The sequence below is a fragment of the Berghia stephanieae genome, chromosome 11, assembly GCF_034508935.2.
Source record: "Berghia stephanieae isolate SIO BIC M18660-M18661 chromosome 11, UCSD_Bste_1.3, whole genome shotgun sequence".
NCBI classification, from domain to species: domain Eukaryota; kingdom Metazoa; phylum Mollusca; class Gastropoda; order Nudibranchia; family Aeolidiidae; genus Berghia; species Berghia stephanieae.
The window spans coordinates 17,131,170-17,143,669 of NC_088370.1; the positions used below are offsets into that span (position 1 = coordinate 17,131,170).

At 36.6% G+C, this 12,500-nt stretch overlaps 1 protein-coding gene across 1 annotated transcript in view; it reads left to right on the forward strand.

Annotated features, from left to right (window-relative positions):
* Positions 1–3,552, forward strand: part of LOC144956351 (uncharacterized) — a 29,916-nt gene extending 26,364 nt beyond the window's left edge. The window contains exon 10 of the mRNA XM_078886848.1: positions 2,666–3,552. Within this exon, the coding sequence (XP_078742974.1) occupies positions 2,666–2,841 (176 nt within the window). The 3' untranslated portion in view covers positions 2,842–3,552. The remainder of the gene's footprint in view (positions 1–2,665) is intronic.
* The last annotated feature ends 8,948 nt before the right edge of the window (positions 3,553–12,500 follow it).

The window sequence follows — 12,500 nt, forward strand, 5'->3', positions numbered from 1 at the left end:
CCACTATGGGAGGCCAGGATCCCCACCCAGATGTGTCTGGGTGGGCTACCTGACCTCCCATAGTGGGCGGGAGAAACTTACTGTGCCTTCTATCCTCTTATATCCGTTTCCAATTTGCTTTCTGTCTTTGTCTTGGGATGAGATTACTTGGTTTTGCCCTGGTCCTGGCCGTAGTGCTTGGCTGGGAGGGAAACGGTCAATTGTATAGTTAGGGTTTTGGGAGATGATGTTTTTTTCCTTGTAAATCATCTCTCTGTTATGTATTGTTATATTTGTTATTTTGAATGAATAATGTAAACATTCGAGTGTTTTCCTCTTCGTGAGATCTTGTGCTGGTGTCTGGTTGAGGCATTTAGGTGATCTCAAATTACATTGATGGTATGCTCTTGAAATCTACATCTGTTCGCTATTTGAACCATTCCCCTTTTGTCTGTTTTTGTTTTGTTTTGTTTTTAAGGGTTTTACGGCACTTCCAAGACATTTAGGTTATATCAGCACCAGTAAAAAGGAAGAAAATGGGATAGTAAAAAGTTATAGAATTACAATTAAAGCACCCAAGAAAAAGTAAGACGTAGGGGAACTAGGAACAAATAGAGATCAGATGTAGATTCCAAGAGCATACCACCAATGTACTTAGTTTGAGATCACCTATAAGTCTCATCCGGACACAAGCACAAAATCCAACATAGAGGAATACACTCAAATGTTTACATTATACATTGAAAATAACAATTATAATAATACATAACAGAGAGATGATTTACAAGGAAAAAAAACATCATCTCCCAAAACAATAACTATGCAGTTGACTGTTTCCCTCCGAGCTAGGACTCTTGCCAGGGCCAGGATAAAACCAAGTAATCTCATTCCGAGACAAAGACAGAAAGCAAGTTGGAAAACAGTAATAAGGGGATAGAAGACACAGTATGTACCCCCTGCCCACTATGGGAGGTCAGGAACCCCACCCAGCCCCTTTTGTCTCACTCAAGTCCTATTTAGTTGTATATCTAGAATATTTTCACTATCCAATTTTCTTCCTTTTGGCGCTGATAATGTTGAAAGCGCCGTAAAACCCCTAAAAACAACAAACAAGTTCAAGAGTTTATTTTTAGGCCACTGGCCAATCACCATAACATCTCTCTGAACAAATTATTCTAACAAATTATAATAATAAGGGAATACCATTCTTTGGTTATTATCTATGGATAAAAAGCAACAATAATAACAATAATAACAATAATAACAATAATAACAATAATAACAATAATAACACGAAGACGAAGACGAAGACGAAGACGAAGACGAAGAAGAAGAATTTAAAAAAAAACAACAAAAAACAATAATAATAATAATAATAATAATAATAATAATAATACTGTGGGTTTTTTTTTCTTTTTTTTTTTTTGTAAGCGGTTATATTTATTAATTTTGTACATTTTTTGTACCTTTTACATTTCATAGCATATTATTTATTTGCTTAGGCCCTTCACTCCGGCTGGACCATCATCGGCCATCGATGAATCCCCACCACCTTGTCGTCCGGCGTTGTGTCATCTTCAGATGAATCCCCTCCACCTTTTCGTCCGGCGTTGTGTCATTTTCCGATGAATCCCCTCCACCTTGTCGTCCGGCGTTGTGTCATCTTCCGATGAATCCCCTCCACCTTGTCGTCCAGCGTTGTGTCATCTTCCGATAAATCCCCTCCACCTTGTCGTCCAGCGTTGTGTCATCTTCCGATGAATCCCCTCCACCTTGTCGTCCGGCGTTGTGTCATCTTCCGATGAATCCCCTCCACCTTGTCGTCCGGCGTTGTGTCATCTTCCGATGAATCCCCTCCACCTTGTCGTCCGGCGTTGTGTCATCTTCCGATGAATCCCCTCCACCTTGTCGTCCGGCGTTGTGTCATCTTCCGATGAATCCCCTCCACCTTGTCGTCCGGCGTTGTGTCATCTTCCGATGAATCCTCTCCACCTTGTCGTCCGGCGTTGTGTCATCTTTCGATGAATCCCCACCACCTTGTCGTCCGGCGTTGTGTCATCTTCTCGGCTTCTCTGTTTGTTTCTGTTTGTTTTTAAGCGTTTTACGGCGCTTGCAACACACTAAGGTCATATCAGCGCCAGTAAAAAGGAAGAAAATGAGATAGTAATAAGCTCTAGAATTACAACTAAAGCACTTTAAAAAATGGTAAGACAAAGGGGAATTGGTTCAAATAGGGAACAGATGTAGATTCCAAGAGCACACTGTCAAAGTACTTAATTTGAGATCACCTAAAAGTCTCATCCAGACAAAGACAGGTCCCCACTAAGCGGAACACACTCAAATGTTGACAAATCGTAAATAATATGTAAACAAAACATAATAAGAGTGCAAAACAAGAGATCATTTGCAAGGGAAAAAAATATGATCTCCCAAAACTAACTATACATTTGACTGCTTCCCTCTCAGCCAGGGTCAGGACAAAACATTCCAAGACAAAGACAGAAAGCAAGTTTGAAACCAGATTTAAGGGGATAGAAGACAGACACAGTAAGTACCTCCCTGCCCACTATGGGAAGTCAGGAACCCCACCCAGTCGGCTTCTCTATATAGAGGCTTATTATTCATTTTGATCAACGTATAAACTACACATTCTAATATTATCTTCTATTTTCTTATAATTTCCCAGTGAACGCAATTCAAGGAGGTCAGTCAATGACGATGACAACCAACGTAGGTCAAGGTCACGCTCACGTCATCGCCATCACCTACGCGGATAGTGCCTTTTCATATACCACGTGTGACGGCAGACCGGTTTGCTGGGATGGACACACTAGTGACCTTACCTTACATGCGGCGGACTAAATTCAAATGAAATTTCATGAAACAATTCAATAAATCATTTCTTTTTTCCTGAAAATGACACATTTGTTCTGGTTTGTTTGGTTTTACGGCAGTTGCAACACATTTAGGGTAGATTGACGCCAGTAAAAAGGTAGAAAATTGGATAGTCCCAAAAAAATGTATAGAGTAGGATTCAATAGTCGTAACGTCACTTCCTTCCTAATGACGCATGGTAACTTAGTAACACTGGCTCTAAACTATCGGAACAATGGCGGACGCCCGTATGAAATATTCCTCCGGCGAGCATAAAAGCGTATCCAGAGCGAAAAAAACCCATAAATTTGATCATGTTTTGACTTTTACACATTCTGATCACAACATATATGAAAAGTTCTAGCCAGCTTGAAGAATAAAAAGTAATGATTTTCTTTGTTTAGAACCAATATGGCCGCCGCTGCCGGGCGGCGTGACATCAGACTACTGAATCCAATTACAATTAAAGCACACAAGAAAAAGTAAGACAAAGGGGAAATGGTTTGTTTGTTTGGTTTTAAGGGGTTTACGGCGCTTACAACACATTTAGGCCATTTTAGCGAATAAAAGCACCCAATAAAAAGCAAGACAAAGGGAACAAATAGGGAACAAATGTAAATTTTAAGAGCATATACTATAGATAGTATGCGCTTGGGTAAGAATCTCGTAACATTGCCATCCGGAAGTATAACGGACCAACACACTAGGCTGTAACCACGAAGTTTTAGTCTGGATAATACAGTTAAGAGAGAATTATAAACGCGGATGGTTTGTTTGTTTTTCCTTTGAAGGGTTTTACGGCGTTGCAACACATTTAGGTTAAATCAACGCCAGTAAAAAGGAAGAAAATGGGATAGGAGAAAGTTCTAGAATTACAAGAAAAGGTAAGACAAAGGGGAACTGGGAACAAATAGGGATCGGAGTAGATTCCAAGAGCATACCACCAATGTACTCGTACTTAGATTGATATCACCTATAAGTCTCATCCGGACACAAGCACAAAATCCAACAAAGACGAATACACTCAAATGCTTACATTGTACATTAATAATAACAAATATAATAATACATAACAGAGAGATGATTTACAAGGAAAAATATATCATCTCCCAAAACAATAACTATGAATTTGACTGTTTTCCACCCAGCTAGGACTCCGGCCAGGGCCAGGACAAAACCCAGTAATCTCATTCCAAGACAAAGATAGAAAGCATGTTGGAAAACAGATATAAGGGGATAGAAGACAAAGTATGTACCCTCCCCCCCCCCTCCCCTGCCCACTATGGGAGGTCAGGAACCCCACACATAAGCACGGATGGCAAAATGCAATAACAAAGACCTGAGTAACGTCATCTTCGTTCTATCTATAAATGTTCTTAATTTGAGATCACCAAAAAGTCGTATCCAGATACTAGCACAGGATCTAACTAAAAGAAACAAACTCAATTGTTTACCGAAAAAAAAAAAAAAAATAACGATCAGTGCATTAAAAACACAGATTAATTTTTTACACGGAAAAAAACCATCCGCCAAAAACTAACACTATACATTTGACTGTTTTCCTCTCAGCCAAGGACTTTGGCAAAGGCGAGGACAAAACTAAGACACCCCATTCCACGATAAAGACAGAAAGCAACTCATAAAATAGATATAGGTGGATAGTGGACCCAGCAAGCGACTTCCTACCCACCATAGAAGGTCAAAAGACCCCATCCAACCAGCGAATTTGCTGTGTTTAACTCACTCAATCCTAACACCGACTATGTTTGTTTTGTTTTTAAGGGTTTTACGGCGCTTGCAAAACATTTAGGTTATATCAGCGCCAGTAAAAAGGAAGAAAATGGGACAGTAAAAAGTTCTAGAATTACAATTAAAGCATCCAAGAAAAGTAAACAAAGGGAACTGGAGAAACAAATAGGATCAATGTAGATTCCAAGAGCATACCATCAATGTTCTTAGTTTGAGATCACATAAGTCTCATCCGGAGACAAGCACGGCCCCCACTAAGGGAATACACTCAAATGCTTACAATATAAATTAGAACAAATATAATAATACATAACAGAGAGATGATTTACAAGGAAAAAATATCACCTCCCAAAACAATAACTAATGCATTCGACTGTTTCCCTCCAGCCAGGACCCCGACCAGGCCAGGACAAAACCAAGCAATCTCATTCCAAGACAAAGACAGAATGCAAGTTGGAAAACAGATATAGGGGGATAGAAGACAGAATAAGTACCTCCCTGCCCACTATGGGAGGCAGGAACCCCACCCAGAACACCGACTATATCCGTTGTTTACCCAGGTTGCTTTTACGTCATGCCCATTTATTTCATTTTTCTGAGACATACTATAGGCGAAGTATCAAAGCTAATGTTCTTAAATTTTTACATGTTAACGGTAGTTGAATAAAAATATCTATGCACATGCTCATTTAATATAATTTTTTGAAATTGAGAAAAGTAGAAAAAATCTCTAGGACTGAGTGATTTAATGAGATAAATATTAGACTGCCCTAAAGCAAAGCACAAACACACAAGCTGTAGGGTATTCGAAAATCCTCGCTATACCTTTCGGCGCAATGTTTTTTTTTCCTTTCCCGGTTGACAGTCAGTCTCAGTTACGCTGGTAAACCGTTGGTTATTCAGAATTAGCTTTTGAACTAACAGGAATTTACAAATGGGGGCAGCGTGGCTCAGCGGTACGGTCTTTGCTTCCTACCCGAAAGGTATCGAGTTCGAGCACCCGCCGCTGCGCTGTGTGGCCTTGAGCAAATCACCTCGCCTTAGATCAATTTACGGCGCTGTACTGCGGCTGTCACCTGGATTATTCCAGTATTCCCTTGGAATAGACCCTAGAGACAATTTTCCCCTATGGGATGAATAAAGGGAATTTTATTTCAATTTATCTATTTATATGTAAAATAACTCAGATGCGTGTGTGAGCGTGCGTGTGTCTTTGTGTGTGTTTTTTGCCTTTTGTTTTTAATGGTTTTACGGCGCATGAAACACATTTAGGTAATATCAGTGCCAGTAAAAAGAAGAAAATTGGATAGATTTTAGACGTACAATTAAATCGACTTGAGGAAAGAGTAAGACAAAGGGGAATTAGTTCAAATAAGGAACAGATGTAGATTCCAAGAGCACACTATCAGTGTACTTAGTTTGAGATCACCTAAATGTTTCACCCAGACACCAGCATAAGACCCCACTGAGAGGAACACACTCAAATGCTTACATTATACATTCAAAATAACAATACATAACAGAGAGGTGATATACAAGGAAAGAAACATGATCTCCTAAAACATTAACTATGCATTTGACTGTTTCCCTCCCAGCCAAATCTACGGCCAGACCCAGGACAAAACCAAGTAATTTCATTCCAAGAAAAAGACAGAAAGCAAATTGGAAACCAGATATAAGAGGATAGAAGACACAGTAAGTACCCCCCCCTGCCCACTATGGGAGGTCAGGACCTCAACCAGGTGTGTGTGTGTGTGTGTGTGTGTGTGTGTGTGTGTGTGTGTGTGTGTATGTATGCTGTCTCTTTTTTTTAAATTTCAAAACGATAACAAGAGAGAAGAATATAATTTAATCATTCTTCAAAAATATATATATTTTGAAACGTCTCAAGATATTCTTCACAATTCATATTGTACATCACAATAATCTTTCGTGTAACAATATAAAACACACCAGACAGAATGAAGTCACACATTCACTGACAACGAGCTCCCTTTCAAAATGACACACCAGTATTCTTTCAAATGTGTTTTTAATTTTAAAAATAGTCTATCGTCATTTAATTATGACTCTGATAACCATAATGAGATATTGATGATGAATGATGATAATAATATATGATAATAATCTCTCTCTCTCTCTCTCTCTCTCCTCTCTCTCTCCTCTCTCTCTCTCTCTCTCTCTCTCTCTCTCTCTCTCTCTTTCTTTCTAAAAAAAATTAAAAACTATATATATATATATATTATATATATATATATATATATATATAATATATATATATATTATATATATATATATAATATATTATGTATATTTATATAGTACCTGAATGAAATAATATCATGATATGCAAACCATATAACATTATAGATAAATTAAAACAACTATGAAGAGATGATTTACAAGACAAAAAAAAAAAAATTCCCAAAACTCCTATAAATTTGACTGCTTCCCTCCCAATCAGGGTATCCAGCCAGGGCCAGGACAAAACCAGTTTGTTTTTTTGTTTTTAAGGGTTTTACGGCGCTTGCAACACATTTAGGTTATATCAGCGCCAGTAAAAGGAAGAAAATGGGATAGTAAAAAGTTCTAGAATTACAATTAAAGCACCCAAGAAAAAGTAAGACAAAGGGGAACTGAGAACAAATAGGGATCAGATGTAGATTCCAAGAGCATACCACCAATGTACTTAGTTTGAAATCACCTACAAGTCTCATCCAGACACAAGCACAAAATCCAACAAAGAGGAACACACTCAAATGCTTGCATTATACATTCAAAATAAAAACAATAATACATAACAGAGAGATGATTTACAAGGAAAAAAATATCATCTCCCAAAACAATAACTATGCATTCGACTGTTTCCCTCCCAGTAGGACTTCGGCCAGGGCCAGGACAAAACCAAGTAATCTCATTCCGAGACAAAGACAGAAAGCAAGTTGGAAAACAGATATAGGGGATAGAAGACACAGCAAGTACCTCCCTGCCCACTATGGGAGGTCAGGAACCCCACCCGGATCGGGAGTTTTGCAAAATCCGTAAAATCCTAGTCAGTTGTTACTCATTCACTCATCCAGTAATACTATATCATGCTAAGTGCCTTATTCAGTGACATAACACCAGGGCCAGAGTTTTACAATTAACTATTATTATTTTAAAAAAATAAAAATAACAAAGACCCGAGTGACGTCAACTTCATTCTATCTATAGATACAATTAAATTACAATTAAATTGATTGATGCTATTCAAATATGATAGATTTTTATGCTTAAATTATTAATTTATTGTTTTGGTTAATTTGCATATTGTAAAGCGCCTCTGAGCACATTGTGGATCTAGGCGCTATATATAAATTCGTTCATTCATTCATTCATTCATACAATGAAGTTGACATCATTCAGGTCTTTGTTATTGTTTTTTGCCATCCGCGTTTATGAGTAATGCTCACTAAACTGTATTAACCCGACTATAAACGTTCATGGATACACACAGTTTTGTGTGTTGGTCCGTTATACTTCCGGGTGGCAATGTTGTGAGCTTCTTAGCCAAGCGCACACTATCTATAGGATCTAATGTCAAGTTAGAATAACATTGAAGGAATGACGACGACGTCACTAAGCTCTATATTATTATTTTTAGACAGCCGGTTAGTGATTATTATCACTAAAATTATACCAATCAGACTATAATAAATGTTAATGATTACACACAGTTCAGCTGTGTGTTTGGTAAGTTTAATTTGCCTGGCGGATGGTGTGAGTATTTTACCTAAACGCATAACATTAATAGATCAACGCCTATAAAGATTAACCTTGCAATGGCAGAATCAAGGTTTCTTATTTTACTAGCAATTACTAACGAAAAAAAAACAAAAAAAAACAAAACATAAAAACAAACAAACAAACAACTATTTCAATCCGAAATTGTTTCTTGTTATTTTTTTTTTTTGCCACTTTTTTTTAACACCGAAACAAATGGAGCCAAACTAAAACTTTAATCCGAAAGTGCTTAACTCACTCAACCATAAAACCGACTATATCCGTAGTATAGATAGTTCGAAGATGACGCCACTCAGGTCTTTGTTATTTTTTTTTGCCATCCGCGTTCATGAGTAATGCTCAGTGACCTGTATTAAACTGACTATAAATGTTCATGGATACACACAGTTTTGTGTGTTGGTCCGTTATACGTCCGGATGGCAATGTTATGACCTTCTTAGTCAAGCGCATAATATCTATACCCGGGTTACTTTTACCCCATGCCTATTTATTACAATTTTCTGAGACAAATTATAGGCGTAGTATCAAATAAAGCCAATGTTTTCAGTTTTTACATGTTAATGGTAGTTGAATAAAGCTATCTATGTTCATGCTCATTTTTAATACATTTTTCCAATTTTGTTTTGAAAAGTAGCAAAAATCTGTAGGATTGAGTGAGTTAAGTCACGCTTAACTAATTATCATTAAAAGTCTAATGGTAATATTATTCTGACATGAGGATTAAAAAAATAATTAAAAAATTCCCTTTATTCATCCCCAAGGGTAAATTTTTTGTTTGTTTGTTGCTTTAGGTCTCTTCCAACACAATTGAGGTTATATGAGAGACCGCTGAAACAAAAAACAAGCATCTAACAAAAATAGTACAAATGTAAATCAAAATTAAACCTAAAGAATCATAAGCTAAATTATAAATAACCAAGAACAAACAGGCAGAAGATTTACAAAAAAAAATATCCCCTGTCAAAAATACAATCACAAACAAAGAAGCAGATAGGCTAGTAAAGAGAAGAAGAAACGACATCACTATCGGATCGTGCACCCATGCGAACATCATAGGTATATGATTCAAGGGTGATGCTCCCATCCAACCACCCGCAAGGGTAAATTTGTCTTTAGGGTCTATTCCAAGGGAAGACTGGAATAACCCAGGCGTCAGCCGCAGAGCAGCGCCGCAAAGTGAGCTAGGGCGAGGTGACTTGCTCAAGGCCACACAGCGCTGCGGCGGGTGATTGAACTCGGTACCTTTCGGGTAGGAAGCAAAGACCGTACCGCTGAGCCACGCTGCCCCTTCAATTAAATATTTAAAATAATTCTTCATAACAAAACCCACTTTAACTTCATTGTCACGATATAGTGGCATCGTGATCATTAAAATAAGTAAGACAAATTCGAATTTAAAATCTTTGTAAATTCTATTATAAAATGCATTTAAAGAATGCCTTTAAAAATAAATCTAATTTATTCATATATATATAATAATATATATATATATAATATATATATATATATATATATATATATATAATATATATATATATATATATATATATATATATATATATATATAATAAACTATATGAGAAAATAAATAATGTTAAATGGCAAATATAATTTTAGATTAAAATCTATCAGAATAGTGTAAGATTTATAAAACAAAAAATTAATAAATTGTTTTTATTTATTTAGACTTATATTTATTTCCCTTTCCTTTTTCTTTCTTTTTTTTTTTTTTTTTGTTTGTTTGTAAAATACTTAATAATATTGCCGTAGATTGGCAAAAAAAAACAACAACTCATATCTCTTTAGTTTAGCCAGAAAAATCATACATTTGGGAAAACTGACCAATGTAGATGACCCTCAAGTTGGCCAATGAGTCCCCTAAATATCTGACACTCCTTGTAGCCTCCGAGGTCTCGGGTTTAATATTATTTGGCGAAAAAAAAATATTTTTCATGATGGCATTTTGAGTTTTTAAAAATTCTGGCTAGTATGAAAATAAATAGTTTAGTTATTGTACAACATAATGAAGGGACCTTTACTATTGTAACAATGACACATTTCTCATAAAAACTTAGCGATGATGATATCGGTGATGACTATATGATGAACGATGATGATGATGATGATGATGTAGATGATGATGATGATGAAAGATGATGATTATAATACTGGTATTGATATTATATTTTGGGAAGACGAGATTATATAATATATATATAATATATATAATGCAAATTTTCACTCACATTTTTTTTTGCGAGACGACTCGTTTCTGTGTTTTTTACACTTTCTTCAGTCGGCGTAATCCCTTACAATGGGTTTCGCGACTGAAGAAGTGTAAAAAACACGAAACGAGTCGTCTGGCAAAAAAATGTGAGTGAAAATTTGCATTATATATTAGCTCTAACCACCATTATCGACACTTTTGTACCTACAAGTACCCCCCAACACTAATAATATATATTAATATATTATAAAATTTATATATATATATATTAATATATAAAATATAATATATATATATATTATATTATATATAATATAGAAGGAATGATTTCGATCGACAACATGTTTGTTTTGGGAATTTTTCTTTTGTGTGTGCTGCGTTCATCTGTGTCCTTCCTTCAACAGCGGACACTTACTATAATAAAATTAAACATGCAATGGCTACCACAATCACCAAATATGTGACCTGTTCTCTTCAAAATGGATTTACGTTATGTTGAGTTAAAACTGAACTTTTTATTATTATTATTATTCTTATTATTATTATTATTATTATTATTATTATTATTATTATTATTATTATCATTTCATTTATTATCATTATCATTATCATTATTATTATTATTATTATTATTATTATTATTATTAATTTATCATTACATATCATTATTATTATTTTATTATTATTATGAGGGGGGAGAGAGATGAGAGAGAGAGGAAGAGAGAAGAGAGAGAAGAGGGGAGGAGAGAGAAGATGAAAGGGAGAGGGGGAGAGGAGAGAGGAAGAAGATGAGAGGAAGAGAGGAAGAGAGAGAGGGGAGAGAGAAGGGGTGAGGAAGAGAGAGAGAGGGAGGAGGAGAGAAGATGAGAGAGAAAAAGGAGAGAGAGGAGAGAGAGAGAGAGAGAGAAGAGAGAGGGGAGAGAGAAGAGAGAAGGAGAGAGAAAAGAGAGAAGAGAAGGAGAGAGGAGAGAGGAAGAGAGAGAGGGAGAGAGAGGGGAGAGAGAGAATGAGGGAAAAGAGAGAGAGAGGGGTAGAGAGAGAGAGATGAGAAGGAAGAGGGGGAGAGAGAGGAGGGAAAAAGGGAGAGGAGAAAAAGAGAGAGAGGGGGAGGAGTGAGAGGAGAGAGAGAGTGAGAGAGAGGGAGTGAGAGGGGAGAGAAAGAGGAGAAGAGGAGAGAGAGGAGAGAGAGGGAGATGAGAGAAGAGGAAGAGAGGAGAGAGAGAGAGGGGGGGAGAGATGAAGAGGGAGGAGAACATTAAGGTTAGCATTTGTTCCATAATCCTCTCTCACCGATCCTTTTCAGTAATTTCCCAAATTTGTCAGGCTTATCCAGCAGAAAATTGATCTATTTTAATCTCAACAAGCTCTCCACAAACGACTTATGTTTTTTATTAATTAAACAAGATCATTCTAAAGTTTGTGATGTACAAATAAATCTGAATAAGAAAATGTAATTTGTGTTGTGTCTTTAACAAATGTGACATTTTGATGCGGTGTAAGGAGTGTGTTCGCAGCTGTTATAATATTCTTTTTACATTGTTTTTTTTTTTTTTTTTACGCTGCAGCTTATAAGAACAGTTTAATGGTTCATATCACCTACAAATTGCGACGTTTCTATAAAAGGCGTTCTACCGAAACGTTCTATTCTATCGAAGACGTTCTACCCAAAAGACTTTCTATTTACCGAAAACATTCTATCCGAACGTTTATCCGAGACGTCTATCCAAGAGTTCTATGGGAAGCTTTCTTTCCGAAGAGGGTCTATCCGGAAGGTTTACCGAAGGTTCATCGAAGACTCGGATTCGTTGCTTTCCCGGTCCCAGCCGCGAATCGCCCGGTGCCTCTTTATACAACAATCGATCTGCCTGATTTTCTCAGAGTGTCGGGG